Source organism: Physeter macrocephalus, chromosome 16, assembly GCF_002837175.3.
Source record: "Physeter macrocephalus isolate SW-GA chromosome 16, ASM283717v5, whole genome shotgun sequence".
Classification (NCBI taxonomy): domain Eukaryota; kingdom Metazoa; phylum Chordata; class Mammalia; order Artiodactyla; family Physeteridae; genus Physeter; species Physeter macrocephalus.
This window is the reverse complement of record NC_041229.1, coordinates 87,252,805-87,272,767: the sequence shown is the minus strand read 5'-3', so window position 1 is coordinate 87,272,767 and position 19,963 is coordinate 87,252,805. Positions and strand designations below refer to the sequence as shown.

Genomic DNA, 19,963 nt, shown 5'->3' with positions numbered 1-19,963 from the left:
TTTGTGGTACGCGGGCCTCACACCGCTGTGGCCTCTCCCGCTGCGGAGCACAGGCTCCGGACGCGCAGGCCCAGCGGCCATGGCCCACGGGCCCAGCCGCTCCGCGGCATGTGGGATCCTCCCAGACCGGGGCGCGAACCCAGTTCCCCTGCATCGGCAGGCGGACGCGCAACCACTGCGCCACCGGGGAAGCCCTCGGTGTGATTTTCATATCCTCATTTTTTCACAAAGTGCTTTAAAACATGTTTTTCAAAAAAACAAAAAACAAAAACATGTTTTTCAAAATCTGCAAAACTTAAATAGAAAGTAAAACTTTTCATAATCTCACCACCGTAGAAACATAAAGTGAGAAGTGAAATCTCTGCTCACCCTTTCAATTCTCCCCCTCCAGTTAACCCACCACCACCACCATCCATCCATCCACCAGTCCCCCCATCCATCCATTCATTCCTTCACTTCCTAAATACTTTTGAGCACCTCTTCCATGCCGACAACAATTTTAGGCACTGGTGATATAATGGAGCCTGGAGGCTCCATGAACTGACTTTCACTCTATCCTGATGAAAAGTTCTAATCCTCATATGGTAACTCTCAGCAAAAGTCACTTCGTGGATAGCCAGAACCTTACCCTAAGTGGACTGGGAAAGTGGAGATTTGTGTTACTTCCTTACCCTGAGTACCGAGAGCACCTTAGGTAACTCTTGGAATGTATGTTTAAGTCTTTATTGACAGACTCTTCCAACTCTGAGTTCTCTCGAAATCTGTCCCAAACTGGCAGAGTGGTGTTGCTGTTGGCAACTTGTGGGACAGAACCAGAGTGGCTTTATGGCAGGACTGAGAAAGTCCCTCCACTTATCTCCACTCCAGGTGTCTGGCCCACCATCTGTCCTATGCCTGAAAGTCCCAAATTTATCACTTTAGTGGGTTAAAACCAAAGGCCTTGAATAAGGGGCAGCTAAATAAAGTAAATGGTTTCCAAAGACTAACCACGGACTATCTGTATTTCATCAGTTGCAGATCAGATTTTATTCCTGGAAACACTGATTTATTTGGAAACATTGATTTCCAAACACATCAGAATTACCTGGGAACTTGTTTGAAATATAAATGTCCCAAGGCCAGCTCCAGGAAATTCTAACTCAATAGGTCTGTGGTGGGTCCAGGGGATCCATATTATTTCAGGCAGGGCAGGTAATTCTGAGGCAGAAGTCTATGGATGCACTGACTGAGTTCGGGGTATGTTAGTGCTGTTTGTGGAGTAGAGAGCAGACCTGAGGGGGCATCTTGGCTGGAACCTTAGGGTGACAAGGACTGAGGCGCAAAGTGGGCAGAGGCAAGAATGGGTGATGCAACAGTAAGAAAAAGATGCCACAGGCCAGTCCTGGATGAATCAGTGGCTTTGAAAATGAAGCCCAGAGCTGAGGATATAGCCAGTCTCAGGGCAGCATGGGAGCCATTCCCTCTCCCAGCTCTGTAGTTATGTCCTTCTAATTTAGAAACTGGTCCAACAATTTCTGGGCATCACTTGGCTTCAGAACACTCACGGGAGCTCTCAGCCTCTTTATGCACTTTAGTTTATAGCTTTGTTTGCTTCATCTCAGAAACTTTAAATGGTGACCTTGAGCCCTGAACATTTGCCTTTTCTTTTCCATTGAGTATGTTTTCAACAAGGTAATTCATTAATATGGAAACCCAGGAACTCAGAAGCTCCAGCTCCTGAGTGGAGGCTTAAGCTACCTGCTTTGAAAACAGGTGCGGGGAAGTAATGACCCTAAAAACCATCATAGAACGAAGTCTCTTTCCCTCTCCTAATTAATGCCCATTCTAGTTCCAGAGACCAAAGTGTTTGGGTTAACTAGGGCTCCTGCTTGCCATCTTTATTTACCCTAACACTCTACCTTCTGGCCTTTGAATGACACTGTCCATTTATAGTGGGGACTCAGGTTTCTCCCAGAGAGCTGAGTGCTCTGGAGATAACCTGTTACCTCTCTCTGACATTTGGCTCTGGCAGATGTGTTCTCCAGGGGTCTCTATAGCTGGTCTTGCTTGGCAAAGAGCCTTGAAAACATTTTCTCTCCATTCTACAAATCGCTTGTCCTAGAAGAGCAGGAAAATTGAATGGCACCCAAAACAGCTTGTATTTGTGTTTTTCTGGACATCTTTAAGGGGTGATTGGTGCTTGGGAAAGAATTAGTCTCTTGGTTTATGAAGCTAGATCCTTGTTGGTTTTGTCAGAAATTGCATTCTGCTTAGTTGTTTACAATCTCAGGGAACACAGAGCTGGCCCCTGAGACCACCCGACTGATCTATGAGATGTTGTGACTATGGGCACAGCAAGATAATATAAAATGGTGGGAAAGCCGAAGGTTTAATGACTTGACTCCCTAATTCCCGGGAAAGCAGCCATCAGACATCACCAGCCTTCACCTCCAGGAACGGAGAAACGGAGACTACAGGCTAGATGCTCCTCAGGGAGAGTAGCTACGCTCATGTTTTAACTACTTAGTGTCAGTTACAAATCAGATCTTTCAGGAGAAGATTCCCCTTGAAAAAATAGTTTGCACGTAAAAACATCCGCAGTTGGGTGGCAGTAGCCTGTGAGATGCCTTAGAAAACCTCTTCAACTCAGACTTGACTCATTATGCATAGGTCATGAGGGGACATGGGGTAGATGTGTGGAGACAGAACCTGTAAGGGACTCCGGTGTCAGGAGTCAGAGAACTAATGGCACTGACAGGGATGGGGGAGGGACTTTTGATAGTGCGTACATATGCATGTTCAAAAACGTAATCCTCACAGCAATCCCATGAGGTTGCAGGTAGCCTCTCTAAGCCTCGACTTGCACATCTGTAAAATGGGAATAAGTCACTAACCAAGGTCATATAGCTGGTAAGTGGCTGGACAAGCTCCATGCCTCGTGTAATTGTGTATATGACTCTCGTCTACTCCTCATGGCTTTGCTTTAACCCAGGAAGTGCTTTTGCTCCAAACAACTGAAAAAACAAAATCCACCAAATCTGCTTGCTGGCCCTCTCTTTTTCCTGACTCCCCTCCCCAGGCTGGGAGCGTGACTTCATTTGCCCCACAGTCTTTCTTTCAAATATGTTCATAATTCTTAATAAGGTGTCAACGTTCCCACAAACATTTTCCTTTCAGTCAGAAGTGTTACAGGCTGAACAAGTTCATGCTCCAACACCACCAGATTAGGCAATAAAGAAAGGGTATTGCCAAATGTGCAAAAAGTATACCCAAGATGAGAGAGAGCATGGTTAGCTGACTCAAGAGTGAGGACAACAGTAGGTTGTTTCCAAGCATGCTATAAAATAATAATAATATAGAAATATAAAATAAGTCTATTTTAGGATAGATTGGTAGAGAACAAATTGTCTGCTTATGTACAAAAAGCTACAATTGCTCCTTCAAGGAAGTGGTTTCGTTGGTAGGGATGAAAACCCCCAGTGGTAGATTTTCACAGATCTGAGATTATTCTCCTCCTCCTTCCTGTTTTCATGGTCTTGGGCCAGTTATTTAACTTTTCCAAACCTCAATTTCCTCATTTGCCAAACAGGCATAACGATTCCTTGGTTTTAGGGTTTTTGTAAGAATTAAGTGTGTGGATGTCTCCCCATGTTCTTGAAACATGATGAATGGCAGCCAGCATTACTGTTGGAGTAGGTATGGAAAGAAACACTTTCAGACTTGGAAGTAATAAAACCACATTTCTCTAAACATGCTTCTTGGCTCAGATGGTTTTCTTGTTTGGGCAGCTCTCTCTCTCTCTCTCTCTCTCTCTCTCTCTCTCAATGTATTTCCTAGATTCCTTCCAAGGCAAAAACAAAGCACTACTTACAAACACCAGTGTTTGTAAATTGGTGAAACTCTAATGAGCTTCCTGAGAAGCTCTAAATTTATTCTCAATTTTCAAGGAAGGAGATCTGGAACAGAGAAATCAAATAAGATTCTCAAAGATGTAACCTAGGTGTCTCTCAACTTTTATCTTGGTGCTTACTTAAGAGGTGGTAAAGCGTGTCTCCTTTAGCCCTAAAAAATTACCTGAGCAACAAAGTTTGCCTTGGGATTTTTTCATCAAGGCAGGGGCCACCAGGTCCATAGGAAATATTTCAGATAATGCAGTTAGTCGGAAGCAAAATATAGCATCTATTGAATCTCATGGTCCTCTTTTGGCAACACTCTACAGGAATACAAAGGATTTTCCTCAGGGTGTGGTACGAAGGAGGGCCCTGATTTAAATTCTGAAGCCCAACACCAGTTCTTCAATGCTTTTTTTTTTTTTTTTGTCTTTTATGTTTTTCAGGTACTCTCCCCTAGGTATCGCCTGCCTAATTTGTGGGAAGATCATTGCGATCAAGGACTTAGAAGTGGTTGCTAGACAACTGGGGATGTACATGATCACGGTGATCGTCGGCCTCATCATCCATGGGGGCATCTTTCTCCCCTTGATTTACTTTCTAGTGACCAGGAAAAACCCTTTCTCCTTTTTTGCTGGAATTTTCCAAGCTTGGATCACTGCCCTGGGTACCGCTTCCAGGTAGAGAACACAAGAAATCAATGTTGTTTCTCTCTGCTCGTTCTTTTTACTTCTTTGTCATTTCCTTTTTCAAAACCTTCCCATCGCAGCGTTCAGTGAGAACACTTTTCACATATTTTTAAAATATTTTTGAAAAAGTGGAACACTTTAGATTCTTCGCTCCTTTTAGGAGGAACTTTTAAGCTTTCTGATGAACTTTTTGCTGGTATGTGGCTGTCTTGGAACTATGTTCTCATACTGTTTCCCAGGTGAATACATGCTATTCATCTCTAGGCATAATTTGCCACATATAGCATTAGTTCAGTTTTAAATGTTTTCCAAAAGGGTGTAACAGGATGTTATTTTATTTTATTTTATTTTATTTATTTTTTTTTTTTGCGGTACGCGGGCCTCCCTCTGCTGCGGCCTTTCCCGTTGCGGAGGACAGGCTCCGGACGCGCAGGCTCAGCGGCCATGGCTCACGGGCCCAGCCGCTCCGCGGCATGTGGGATCCTCCCAGACCGGGGCGCGAACCCAGTTCCCCTGCATCGGCAGGCGGACGCGCAACCGCTGCGCCACCAGGGAAGCCCCAGGATGTTATTTTATTTAAGAAATTCTCTCACCTGTGATTTGAGAAAGGCTATTATATCACTGTATTGGAATAATTTTTCAAAAGTAGGAGAACAAGGTTTTGCAGGGTAAATGGTAGGTTAGGTGAGATTTTTCAAACAAACCGGAAATCAGACAAGTCTTTGAACCTGTAATGGACTATCCTGTCCCATTGATTTTGAGGAAAGTCAGGTTGGCATTGATTTGACTTAACATTGACCTAGAGTCAGTTCCTTCTTCTTTACCTAGTCCCAGCGCCTCCCAGAAGCCAGTGAGGACTCCAGAGATATGCAAGCAAAAAAACCTCTTTTTTTTTTTTATATCAACTTGGACTGAATTTAGCAAAAATAAAACCAACAACCCAACAAAAACAGATACATAAGAAACGCCAGCAATGCAGAATTTCAAAGACTAAAAGAGTTTTATTCTTTCAGCCTGCAATAGTTGCTTTTATTTCTGCACGTGTATCCTTGGGTCACAAAACAAAGACTGAGGCCATAAAGCAGGTGGCAGGGAGGCAAGTAAACTCTGCAACCCATAGCTCAGCGTTATCTCTGGAGTCACAGGTTGGCAGGTCCTTGTTACAGAACCCATGACCACTCACTGCCAGGGAGGCAGCCGCTCTGTGACACGGGAGACTGCTTTTTTTTTTTTTTTTTTTTTTTTTTAAAACTACTGAGCAGTCAGTCAGGTTTTTCTTAAGTGACCTAACAGGCCAATAGGGTGACAACCTGGGAAAGCCAAATTATATTTCCATCTTGCAAATCAGTGAGAATTCTGTACTAGTAGAACGTGAGGTTTCAGAAAAAGCTAAAATTATACAATTTGGGAGATCTAGATTCTGCATTCAGTTTCCCAAGATGAAGGGAAACACTTCAAAATTTCCTTTTTCCTTCTTGGTCCTATACATTTCTTATCGCTAAGTATCTCTATCCATAAAGATTTTCTCTTTTTGGTGAAAAAGTTAACTTTTTTTTCAAAAATAAAAACCATCATGTTTAGTTTTATTTTTGTTTTCTGGTTATGAGCATGGTGTTTGGTCATTGTGAAAAAGTTCAGACAGTGTATAAAATTTTGGAGGAAAAAAAATGGGCAACACCACTGATAACTGGTAGTAACCTTTTTGTTAATCTTTACAGTTATGTACATTTCCAGTTCTTATTATGTAGAGATATTGTACACTGCTATTTTCACTCGTCAACATATCATAAAAGTTATGTTACATCTATTAATGTAGCTCTTACTATATCTATTACTACATATCTATTACTGCTATCTTTAAACTTCATAATAATATACTGTAGGTACTACAATACATCCCCCACCCCAAATGTACCTTTAAACCTTGTCTATTAAACAGGGCTGTGACAAGCATCCTTGTAAATAACATTTCTGCAAGGATGTCTGGTGATCCCCTCAGGATAAGTTTCTAGAAGTGGAATTTCTGAATCCAGTGGTAAGCACACTGATGGTTTTGAAACGTATCACCAGATTCCTATTTAGAAAAGTACATTCGTTTATGTACCCACTAACTGGGTATACAAGCGTGCCTTTACCCACCTGCTCATCAGCACTGAACCTTATCTGTCACTTTAATACTTTCAAATCCTATTGGTGAAAAGTGATCGCACTGAATTTGCATTATTTTGATTACTAGCGAGGGGAAACATCTTTTTTATGTTCTTTTAGACCATCCTTCCCTCCCCTCCTCTGCCCTGTGAATTGTTTGTGAGCCTAATTTCCCGTTGGGGTGTTTATCCTTTCCTGATTGGTTTTCAGCTCTCTACACGTATAGAAATGTCAACTCGTGTGTCATATGTTATAAATAGTGTCCCCCTTCACTTGACATTTGTCTTAAAAACTTACAGCGCTTTTTGCCACTAGCAGGTTTTAATTTGTATGTAGTCAAAGTCGTCAGTGTTTTCCTTTGGTATTTACAACTTTGATTTTGCTTAGGAATATCTTTTCCGCCAAATCTTATAAAATATAACTTTATATTTTCTTCCAATACCTTTATGGTTTTTGGTATCTACACTATTTCAAAATATTATCATTATATTTTCTTTTGAATGACTAGACAATTATCCTAGTCCCTTTATAAGACAAAGGTAAATCGTAAAAGCATAGGGAAAACCCAAAATCATATTTAAATCAAAGACAAATTCTTGGGTTATCTGACCAAGACCACAAACATTAGACTCATATCTCCCCCTTGCCCTGTGTTTCATCTGAAAAAAAAATATGGTTTTAATCTTTGGTTAAAATGTGGCTCTTGCCTAGATGAGGAATTTCTTTTTAAAAAAAGTCACTGTAGCAGGAGTCACGTACTAAGAATTAACTCAGGGTTTATTTGCCATTATGACCAAAGGGGAAAAGCCCTGGGACGGCCAGCGCTAAATATACTTTCCACCTCCTCAGACGTTGGACCGAACGGGGATGTGCAAGGGAAGAGTTGACCCCGTTTTCTCAATAGGCACAGAGGCTGGTGTCAGGGCAGCTGAATGGAGCGGGAAGGCCCGCGACACGTCTCTCTGCATCCCTCTGACTTCCGAGTGCGCTGTTAAAACTAATCTGGATAAAGAAAAGAAGAATCTCAAGTACCAGACAGTTATTATTAGCAACGTTTGAAGACTGTCATATGGCCACTGAGGCAGGAACCAAAAAAACAATGTCAGAATGTCAGCCTGTCAACACAGGAAAAGAGTTAAAATTCTCAAGTCCCAGTTTGGACTGATGAGGTACATATGGATTTTTAAGACACAAAGCCTGTCCAGTAGTGACATTAAGAATATTTTCATGCCTTACCAGTTGTTTTCTCCAATCTGTTGAATTGTCTAAAGACCCTTTGATGACACTGTGGGAAAATGAATGCAGTAATAATAATGGATATATTCCAGTCCTCCCAGCAGTGTCCTTAGATTCATACCGATGAGAATTCATCTGCCAACCATAGCCACGCTGCCATTCCAGACCACTCATGGTGTCCTGGTAACTTCAAAGAGGGTCTTAGGAAAGGGCTGGGAGTGTGTGAAAGAGGAATAAAGGGACACTAACTTCTCATTGAAACAGCTGGGGCAGCAAGCCAGGTACGATGGCACCCCAGCATGTGAATGGGGCCAGACTCCAACTTTTCTCCCTGGGTTTATAAGGTTTTGGTAATGAGAGATCTCCAAACATCCATTTCTTCTCCCCACCTAAGACCAAAGAGGAGGCATGAGAAAGACCCCTGACCTGAAATCACAAAGAATGTTCCCATAAGATGACTCTGTTTTCCCTAAGGTTGTTAATAGGGCTTGTGGGTCCGTGGGTTGATAAGATGCAGATCTAGGAGACCCTAATTTTAGAGCTTCAGGGACCTTGGTTCTGCGTAGGCCCTGGAATCTGCATTTTACTTAGCATGCCTGAAGCTGACGGTCCTGTCCCACTCTCTGAGAAACTGACACCTCTGCAGGTGTCTTTGTCCAGCTTGGCTGGAGCCCTAATTCTGACAAGTAGAAGGAGGGGCTGTGACTAAGGCTGTAAATGCAAGAGAGAAAAATGTGCTGTCTGCATTGGGGACGGTTTGCTAACGTTTGAATAAGAGAAAAGAGCATGGACCACAAGGTACTCCCATGGCAGTTGGAATGTTCTACATTGCTTTCCATACCACTTAAACTTTGAAGCAAATCCGCCTGCCCTCCCATCACCTCTATCCACATGGAAATAATATTCTGGCTTTCAGCAACACTTACTCTTATAGGTCCCCTGTTTTAGAAGACACAGAACATGTCAGGAGTTCTGGCCTTTGAGATGGATTCATATGGTCGTGAATTCCCATCCCACGCCTGGGAGGAGTGGGGGTGAAGTCACTCCATGTTGGGTCTTTGATTAGCTCCAGAGCACAGGCTTTTCTACCCTATGTCATTGGAGAGACTGTAGAATTGGCAATGACCATTTATCAGGGAGTTGGACTGTCTGTGAGGGTCCCCAGTGAATTGCTAGAAGCTTGGATTCTTTTTTTTTTTTTTGGCGGTACGCAGGCTTCTCACTGCTGTGGCCTCTCCCGTTGTGGAGCACAGGCTCCGGACGCGCAGGCTCAGCGGCCATGGCTCACGGGCCCAGCCGCTCCGCGGCATGTGGGATCTTCCCGGACCGGGGCACAAACCCGTGTTCCCTGCATCGGCAGGCAGACTCCCAACCAGATATCTATAAAAGGTTTTTGGGGTTATTTTTGCAGTACGCGGGCCTCTCACTGTTGTGGCTTCTCCCGTTACGGAGCACAGGCTCCGGACGCGCAGGCTCAGCGGCCCTGGCTCACGGGCCCAGCCGCTCCGCGGCATGTGGGATCTTCCCGGACCGGGGCACGAACCACGTCCTCTGCATCGGCAGGCAGACTGTCAACCACTGCGCCACCAGGGAAGCCCTAGAAGCTTGGATTCTTGCTGAATGGTCCTTAACATATTTGTCCAGCATTCTCAACATTAGCAGGCCCGGCTCAGGGCAATTCCCAGGGGCTAGATACAACCCATGTAGTCATCTTGTTGGAAACAGTGTTTCTAGCATGAAATTATGGGTCATTCAAAAATTCCTCATTCCATCTTACTGTTGATAGCTGATCCTTTTCTGACACTTTTTTTTGGCAGCCTAGTTGATGTGGGCAATCACATGGGCTTCAATATTTAATCCAAGATGGAAACAGTGACCAAAGGGAAAGGAGAACTTGAAGCTCTGAGTAGATCTCAAAAGCTAGAACCAACAAAAATATTTTGCTGACTATTAGCATCTTAATAAGATTGTATTTGAGCTCCCAAATCAATGGGCTTTTTTTTCTTTATTATTAGAATTAAATTTTATTTGGATTTTATTTTTTTAATTTTTACTGGAGTACAGAACTCTACTCAATACTCTGTAATGGCCTATATGGCAAATCGATGGTTTTTAATTTAGCTCCAGACACTGCTTTTTTCAAGTCACATTGATTGGAACAAAAGAACAAAAGCTTTGTGGTGGCATTTCGGTTTGTGCTTTGTCCTGCTTCTCTAAAATGGACATAACTCTTGTCTGTCTCTCTTTGTCCCTTAGTGCCGGAACTTTGCCCGTCACCTTCCGTTGCCTGGAAGAAAATCTGGGGATTGATAAGCGTGTAACCAGATTTGTCCTACCAGTTGGAGCAACCATTAACATGGACGGTACAGCCCTTTATGAAGCCGTGGCCGCCATCTTTATAGCCCAGATGAATGGCGTCGTCCTAGATGGAGGCCAGATTGTGACCGTAAGGTGAGTGAAATGGGTGGTGTGAAGCGCTGAAACAACTTTTTACCTTATCCCCTTCCACACTAACTCCATTTCACAGAGGCCACTTGAACTGCTGTTCTCCAGTTAGAAGAATGGTGAAGGAAGTAAAGGAGAGGAGGAATTACCTGCAGGCTCAAAGGGAAGACTGGTTCAGGAAGGAATCAGGCTCATACTAATGCCTTATGTTTGTATTGCCCATGTGAAATTGCTTCAGAAATTTGATATTATTTGATTTTTAACAATCCTGTGACGTTGCAAGGCAGTTATTTCTATGATTATTTAATAGATGAGGAAGCACAGGCTTCAAGGGGCATGGTAGTTTGTCTGAGGCTGTAATACCATCAGTAATGAGCCAGCAGGGCTGTCACTGGGGCCAACATCAACTGACTCTGGATCCAGTTTTTCTTTCATTAAAATATGTTCCCTTCAGCATTCCAAGGAGTGACGGCAAAAATGATGAAATACAGGGAGGAAGAGATTCCTCAATATAGCATAACATTATATTACAAATAAACAGCAAATATTTTTTTTGTTTTTACTAAAGGTATTTTTACCATATGTATTCATCATTTTAAAAAATTCAGAAAGAATACTTTTCCAAGACATCATTAAAAACACATCTCTTCTCTGCAAACTTAAAGATCACACCTACTTACATATATTAATTTATCTAATCCTCACAACCACCCTATGAGGTATGTACTTGTCTCAGTCAGCTCGGGCTGCTGTAACAAAATACCATAGACTATGGCTCAAACAGCAGATGTTTATTTCTCACAGTTCTGGAGGCTGGGAAGTCCAAGATTAAGGTGCCGGCGGGTTCAGCTCCTGGTGAATGTCCTCTTCCTGGCTTGCATATGACTGCCTTCTAGATGTTTGCTCACACGGCGCTACCTTGGTGCATGGAGAGAGAGAACGAGCTCTCTTACATCTCCGCTTATAAGGGCACTAATCCCATCATGAGGGCTCTACTTTCATGACCTAATTACTTCCCAAGGCTGTATCTCCAAACACCATCACATTGGAGGTGAGGGCTTGAACAAATGAATTCACGGGGGACACAACTCAGCCCATAGCAGTACTGTAGGGGAGCCTTAGTTTCCTGTATAATGGGTACAATAATCACATAGTCTAGTGTGGCTGAGAGCATAGTCACCTGTCAATAAATGTTAGCTACTAGTATTATTACTATTACTGATGCTTAATAAAATACAGTACTCCTAGGATATGAAAGAAGAATGTGACCATGATATAGTGAGTGCCGTGATGTTACTCAGTGGAAAACATGCTTCGGGTCAGATTATCAAGCCATCTAAGTCCTGTCCTAACAGATTGCATGTGAGACTGCCAATCTCCCTTACTTTAAAATTCAAAGACAAATAGAGCTTCTTAACGGCCCTGAATTCTCGCCACTGATGAAGCAACCATGCTTCCCATCAAGCTCACACCAGTAGATGAGGACTTAGAGGTGGGAGGATGTACCAGTGAGTGACCAGGTGATTGAGACTGTGCTTGAATTATTTAAATTTATCCTTTATTTTAACAATGATACGATTGAGACTTTTCACTGGGCAAAGGATAAAGTTGGCCAAATATATTTAATACTTGTTGCCCCTGGCAAGTTCAGGTGAATCTGCCATATCTGTACATGTCACAAGGGCTGTCTCTGGGGGGACCGCCCCCTCTCCATGGAGTGTATGTAGTTCACTGTCTTCAATTTAGTCAGAAAAAAACAGCCAAGTCCAGCTTCATTGCTGTGCTTCCAAGTACATTCCTCATCTTTTCATTTCCCTGCAGGCAGGAGAACAGTGGCCAGGAATTCTCAGCAAATTCGTTAAGTCATAGCATTTTCAATGGGAGGAGGAATCAAGGGACATCAAAAGCCAGTGTGGTATTGGAATCAAGCAGACAAGTGTTCAAATCCCCGCAGACCATGTTCAAGCTTTGTGACCCTAAGTTTCTCCACCCTTCCAATCAGTGGTACTACCGTATGTACCTTGCAGGGTTACTGTGACGTTCTGCTGTGATTAATGTGTGTGTGTGGTAACTTGTAGAACATCCAAGAACCAGCCATAGCGAAATGAGTCAGGGAAGGACAGGAAAAGCAGGACGGGATAAAAGGACAGGGGGAGATCACCGCCCAGGGAGCTATTACAGGACTTACAATGCCCCGGACACTCCACCTGTGGTACGGTGAGGGTATAATTGGGATGGAGGAACAGAAAGAGAACCAGCCACCAGGAAGATTTCTTTATAGGATTTTGTCTCACACAACCAAGGGGTAGCAAGACAATGTGGCCACAGTACACAGGGATGTGTAAGAGTGACTCATGTAACAGAAGCAACTGATGTTGTAAACAAAATTGCCGAGGCCAAGATCATTGGAACTTGGGAAGTTCCCCTTCCCTGGTGTTCTATCCATCTTGGGAAAGTGACTGAGAATTCCCACCTGCCAGCTTTCGGGACTAGGGATGTCTTCACTGCAAAGCAGCTCTGGTTGCAATGTGCTGGCCTCTTCTAAGTGCTTTATTTCTGAGCTCCTGATGCCTCTACAATGAGACACCATTGTTATCTTCTTTTCTACAGATCAGAAAATCAAGGCACAAAGAGGATAAGTAAGTTGCCCAAAGTCATGTGGTTAAGTGGCAGAGTTGGAATTTGAACCTAGGTCATTCAACTCTAGAACCTTCACTGGTAACCACTACACTCTACTACCTCCTATGACCTAGATGGATCTCCCGCAAAAATGGAGTTCTTTAAACCCCGACACCAACTCCACATTAATGTGGCGGGGGGAAAGCAAAGATGTGTTCTAGATCCCACCTAGGGGAAGTGTCTATTCTGTGTGGGGAGGATGGCAATAGGGAAAAACCAGTGCAAAACACAAAACCTCCCAGGACCTTTCTTTCCTCATATGTAAGAGTAGGTAAATTTGGTTTCCTCTTGACTGTAAGACCAGGATTCTGTGCTTGGACACACCAGTTGGCAAACCAGTTGGGGAGTCTGATTCTGAGTTTCAAGCCCGAAGACCTACTGAAAAAATTCTGGAATCATATAACCACAAAGAGAGCAGCCCCTTTTTGCTTTTCAGCAACCAGAAAAGCGAGTTGGAAAACCATGTTTTCATAAGCCTCCTTCCATTTAGAAATGATAGCTTTTATAATTAACATCCAGAAAAGAGGAGAAAAAGTCACTGCCCTTTGCTGGACCACAGAGGCCCTCTGGTGTCTAGACAGGGCCCTTGAACCCTAGATTAAACCCTCTTCCAGAGACAACTTCAAAATGGTGCTGGGTATGCCCTAGGCATTGCTTGGAAAGCAAGGGATGAGACGCTTCAGAAGGAAAGCCTCCTGTTATTTTATTGTCATTTCTTGGCACCCTCTTTCTGAATAATGTATTTTCCAGCCCATGGTGAAACGTCCAGGCATCTGAACCTTAATGTCATTCGGAATTCTTCTGATTTGTTCTCCCGATGTCCACTCAGTTGAGTCTGGATACTTGCTGTTCCGAGTTCTCATGTTAACATTGGCAACCTTCTCAGACTCTTGCCACGTAGACTAGAAGTCTCTGGTTCTCACAGAGACGTAAAGGGGTAAGCAGAAATGAATGCTGTGGTGTTCCTGTGGAAGGATTAAGGGTGACTTGTTTTTCTTCTTTAATATTTCCTTGCCTGCTTTTAGAGCCACGCTTACCTTGTTTGAGCCCTGTGATCTATTCAGTGAATTGGATGTCATGATGGGGGTAAGACTCTCATCCATGAATTTGTAAGTTTCCATCAAGGTTAAGCAGAATCCAAATAGACCCTATTTCCTGGGTCTTGGTACTCCAGATTTCTTTTTTTTTTTTTTTTTTTTTTTTTTTTTTTTTTTAACATCTTTATTGGTAAGTTTCCATCAAGGTTAAGCAGAATCCAAATAGACCCTATTTCCTGGGTCTTGGTACTCCAGATTTCTTTTTTTTTTTTTTTTTTTTTTTTTTTTAACATCTTTATTGGAGTATAACTGTTTTACAATAGTGTGTTAGTTTCTCCTTTACAGCAAAGTGAATCAGTTATTCCTTGAGAGGAAAAGGGGATTTTATGACTGCCGGGAGAAATTAGAGCCGAGAATTGCCTGCCAGGGATGGTTTTGCCAAGACCACTTTCTCTTCCCTTGACCTGGCCTTTTCTGTTCTCACAGCCTCACGGCCACGCTGGCCAGCGTTGGTGCAGCCAGTATCCCCAGTGCTGGGCTCGTCACCATGCTCCTCATTCTGACGGCTGTGGGCTTGCCGACCGAGGACATCAGCCTGCTGGTGGCTGTGGACTGGCTGCTGTAAGTGTCTGTGTGTGTGCTTCTGCTGGGGACGTGAACACTGCCTCCCAGGGGTGGGCAAGATGCAAGGCTGCGGCCAAGATCTTCACCAATCCCCATGAGAACTCCCCTGTTTCCTTCCTCCTTTCTTCCTCCCAACATTTGCTGAGTGCTTATTTGGGAACCAGAGGAGGAAAAGAATCTTTGAGGGCTTCAGAGTCTAGCGGAGGAAGCAGGTAAATTATAATACAAAGTTAAAAGCAAAGCTATAAGGCACCCATACCGAAGCAGGCAAAGGATCTCAAAGCATTATGCTGAGTGAACGAAGCACAAAGGAATATATACTGTATGATTCCATTTATATGATGCTCTAGGAAAGACAATATAATCTCTAGCAATAGAAAGAGATCATGGTTGCCTGGGCCCAGAAGTAGAGGCATGAGGATGGACTGGGAAGGGTACAAAGAAAGCTTTAGGAGGGGTAGAAATGTTCCGTATACACAGGTATGCACAGGTGTCCACATTTGTCGAAACTCACCATACCACACGCTTAAAATGGGTACATTGTATTGTATGTAAATCACACTTCGATAAAGTAGGTTTAAAAAGAGCACACACATAGAAGAATAGCGATAGAGACAGACACACATCCCAGTCTAGGATGGAAGGGCAGAGTGGAGAAATCAGAAAACAAGGAAGATGGCTGCTGAATTTGAGGGCCTACTATGTGCCAGCTGCTACATGGAGCCCTTCACCGCTGCCTCTAACAACTGCCATTTTATAGATAAGAAAAACAAGGTTTAGGGAGAATGAATAGAGATTTGGCCCTATGTCTGCTTGGCTTTGGAGGCCACCAATTCATAATCATGGCCACATTCAAGATTCTAAAGGCAGTGATAGCTGAGCTGGATCATAATGGGTAGGTAGAAGTTACCCAGGTATCCATAAGTGGTGGGGGGGATAGGACATTCTGGTCAAGGCCAGCCCACACAAAGGCACTGAGGCAACAAATCGTATGGGGACCTATGAGCGGTTTGGTATTGTTGGAACACAAAGTGTAAGGCAAGGAGTGGTAAAAGGTGAGGCAGGATGGACAGCCTTGAGACCATGCAGAGATGCTTGAACTTGACAGTGTATACATAACCCAGCTCCCTTTCCCAGTGAAGGACATTGTCCTAGTGTGGGACTCTCAGCCCATTCCAAAGGTGGGTCAGTCTAGCCAGATGGTCCCCAAAAAGGAGGTTGGAATCAATTCTTGCTAAGGGCTCACTGGGGCTCTGATATTCTATGGGATGTACACTGATACTTCCGGTCCAGCCCTGGAGCTAAGTGACAGGGGCTGCGGGATGCCATTGGCTTCAAAGTCAGAGGCTCGGAGTAACAGGTGCAGAGATCCAAGGCCAAAGTGCTCACACTTATTTTTTTTTATTACCCTACATTCCATTAGCAATCTTTCTGACATTTATTGACAAAGATTTTAAGAGCCAGAAGCCACAGTTTATGGACTTGAGTTTCCTCAATGCTAAAACAAGTTCCACTCTTCTACAACCACCCTTCCAAAGAGAGAAACGAGCAAGTGACTGAAGGGAGGAAGGACATCTGGGAAGGCTGGAAGGAAGCCTGGTCTTTCCAGAAAGCTTGCTTGCTGTTGAAGTTTAGGTTAGAAATGAGAAGTGGACTGAATCTGTTCAACTCAGGAGGGCTGCGAGGAAGGGCACGGATCTTCCTGACTGGTTCTTCCGTCACCAGAGAAATGCTCTGGAAATGCCTTTCGTGGGAAGGTAACGAGCAAAGGAAGTGACTCTTATCTGTCCCTGCCTGTCTCTCTCGGGCGGGGGTGGCAGGGTCCTCAGCGCTATCTTGGTTGTTCTCTGTGCCCTACGCTGGCCCCAAGGGGCAGTCTTTCTCATGAGGTCCATTCAGACCGGGCAGTCATGGGGGCAGCTGAGATTCGGTGGTGGTGAATGTTGGAAGGATTTGGAGGGAATAGGATGGAGACAAAGGAGTGGGGTTGGATTTGGTTAGGAGGAGGACAAAGAGGAAATGAAGACGGTGGCAACCGCTTGGGGACAGAGCACACAGCAGGAGCTCAATAAATGCATGCTAAACGTTACCCACAGAGCTGCTGCGTGATAACCAGGGGCCTTTCTACATGTGAAGAAAGACAGAGGAAGCTATTAAAGTCCCAGCTGCTTCCCTTGTGGCTTTGGCTTACTGAGCCCTCTGCCTCTTTGTCCCTTGAACTTTCGTTGTCATTGAGGGTCCTTTGCCTGCTCCAACTACATTGCCTATTCTCTTCTTGGGCTTGTTGCTGAGGCTTGAAATCCACCATTAGAGATTCATCTCTTTAACAGTTATTATTATAGATGCTGCCCCCATTATAATGCAAATGCATTTAAGTGAAAAATTGTACTTGTGTTATCAGGAATGAAGGAAAGGAGCATATATTTGGTGGGTACCACCATGCTCTTTACATCAGTTTAAAGTTGATCCTTAAAGATCACTATGGTGTGTTTAACAGGTGAGGAAACTGGGCATCAAAAGGCACAGGAGAGCTTGTGCGGCCAGGTCAGGGCCCTTCACGCCACCCCACACAGCATCCTAGTTGGTACCCAGCAGATCTGACAGTGGGGAGGAGGAGCAGAGAGGTCCAGAGTCGGAGAGGTTGGGGAAAACAGACCGATTCGGGTCACCCCTGGTTCTACATACTAATCAGAGAATTTTTTGTCTAACCTGTTTTTTTCCCCTCTCCCCGGATTAAAACAAAACAAAACAAACAGGTTAAGTGGGGACAAATGGGATACAATCAAGGTCTCAGCCGCTCTTAGAATTCAAGTCCTCCAGCCCCACCCAGGTCAGCCATTGTGGGCCCTGTCTTCCTGAGAGTCATCTGCTTCCAAGCCTGTTGGAGGAGAGTCACCTCATGAAACATTCAAGACCCTGTCTCCTCCTGACCTAAATGTTAGCGAATGGGCGCTCACATGCTCACACCTGCACCCAGAGCAGGGCGTCTTAACTCCAGGGCTGAAACATGCTAGCAGAAGGGAGTTGGCTGAACAACAAAAAAATGATGATACATTTGGATTAACTCTATTGATGAAATTGCATTTGAGAAAACTCTACCCCAGGCTGCAGCTGGAAAGGGAAGAGTGATTGAAGGATTGCCTCTAGTTCTGGGGTCTGATCTCAGATGGAAAGAGGCCCCGTGATCAAGGGAAGAAAGGCATAGGCAGGAGCCCTGGGTCTGAGCTCTGCACCTAGTCGCTGTGGGACTGCGGGCGAGTTACTTACTCTCTGGATTCAGCTGTGTCGTGCGTACAATGGGAACAGTAACTTACCAGCTTGAAAGCACAGTCTAGACCCCATGCCCCTGAGTGCCCTTCTAGTTTTAAGACCCAGACTAGGCTTCCGCTGGTGATGGATGTTTGTATACAAATAAGCATGAACGTTCCTTTTCAGAAGAAAAGAAAAAGGGAGGGTAGAGGATCCTGGGAAAGTGTGCATAGGGGTCTGTTAGCTAGGTCAGATCTGCTTTGAATTAGGAATGGTTCCACATTCTTTCTCACCAGCGAGAGGAGTTCTGGAAACACGCTTGGTCATGGGCGCCGTGGCTGTTGGGTACCCATCAGCGTGTGAGTGGGGCAGGGGGGTGAGTTGAGAGAGGGGTGCAGGGATTTCCCGGTGACACGTAGTCTGTGGGGGGAAAGCAGAGACAAAGAACAGGGGGCATTTCTTTTCCTCCCCAGGCAAGGTTTGTAAGCTTTCATAACTAACAACTTTTCAATTTAAAACCAAACAAAGCCCGCAGTGACATTTAATGTGCCATGGTGTTTGCCAACTGCTGGAGATCAGCCAGCCTCATTACTGTCCGCCAAGCCCTGGATGTTTTTCAATGAGCAGGCTTAGCTGCTCTTTAAATGTCATGGTGAAAACCAAGATTCTGGGCCCTGAAAAGTGTCCGAGTCCTAGAACACCGGATGGGTGGGGCTGGTAAAACCAGAACCTTCCCCAGAATCTAAGAAGCCCTTTGTAACAGGAGTCCTTGGCAGGTATTTATGAGATCTTGTGACACCCCTCTCTCTCTCTGAAGGATTCAGGATGGAAGGAGAACTGTGGGCCAATACCAGGAAGAGATGATAAATAACTGGGTCTGGCCACAGGTGGGAAAAGGAAAGCCAAGTGGATCTATGGCCCACTTATCACATGGGACTGTTAGCGAGATTGTTTCTGGGGACATATTTGCTCATTAGGGGGTATACTTGAGATGGCACTTATAAGAAAGCCTGAGGGAGCCTCCACCCTGCAGTGGGCACTCAGAGGCTCCCTCATTAGCCTCCCAGGATGGAATGGAGCATTGCTTCTCAAACTCGAAAGCATCAAAACCTCCTGGAGATTCAGGAGATCTGGGGAGGGGCCCAAGAAGTAGCTATCTCAGTTTAGTAGATATTAAAGGGCTGAACTGGGATTCAAACTCAGACAATCCGACTATTCCTTAGATGTTCCAGACTTGCCCATCTGGGTTCTCGTTCTCTTATTTAAGACACACACACAGGCATATTTACACACACATAACTGATTTAACCCTCATTCCATGTCTGGTGGAAAAGGAAACCAATCCCTGCATCTACCCTATCTCTGAAGAGTCTAGGGGCTCATGTTTAAGCCTTTCGCTTTGATTTCCTATTTCCACCGATCTCTCCTTTTTTCTGCATCTTGCCTCATCTTCTTTCTCTGTCATCCTTAGCATGACATCCTTATCCTTTTCGACTAAGTCTTTCCTTCCCCTGCCAAAGTGTCCCTGACTCAACACAGTGTAATTGCCCGTCAGGGGAGTGGGGTGGAGGTGGGGCGTAAGTTCCACACAGCGAAATCATATTTTAATGCTCACAAAAGAAATATGTGCTCCTGGAAGGGAGACGAGGGACCAAGCTCCGGAGGAACGTTATAAAATGAGAAAGAGAAGTCTCCCTTCACCTACAACTGAATCTTGAAAAGGAGCAAAATATGCGACTCTCCGCAAAATGCCAGTTGGCGTGTGGGTTATTTTAAGCTGAAAGCATTCAAGACCCAGCAGACTCAAGACAAGCTTTTTACCTCCCCTTAACTGCCTAAAAGAATTTAGAAAGGAGGCCTATACCAGGAAGAATGCTATTACCAGAGATAACTTTTTCACTGGAGAGACTTATCTGCGTGGCAGGGCAAACATTTTTTTACCAAATATTTGCTCTTCCTGTAAACTGCCTTCCTCCTCTTTCAAGCC

The 19,963-nt window shown here is 44.4% G+C and overlaps 1 protein-coding gene across 1 annotated transcript in view; it reads left to right on the top strand.

Moving 5' to 3' along the window:
- The window catches only part of SLC1A2 (solute carrier family 1 member 2), a 145,708-nt gene that overhangs the window by 114,514 nt on the left and 11,231 nt on the right, over positions 1-19,963 (top strand). The window contains exons 7-9 of the mRNA XM_007129547.2: positions 4,316-4,549; positions 10,199-10,393; positions 14,590-14,724. Coding sequence (XP_007129609.2) covers positions 4,316-4,549; positions 10,199-10,393; positions 14,590-14,724 — 564 coding nt within the window. The remainder of the gene's footprint in view (positions 1-4,315; positions 4,550-10,198; positions 10,394-14,589; positions 14,725-19,963) is intronic.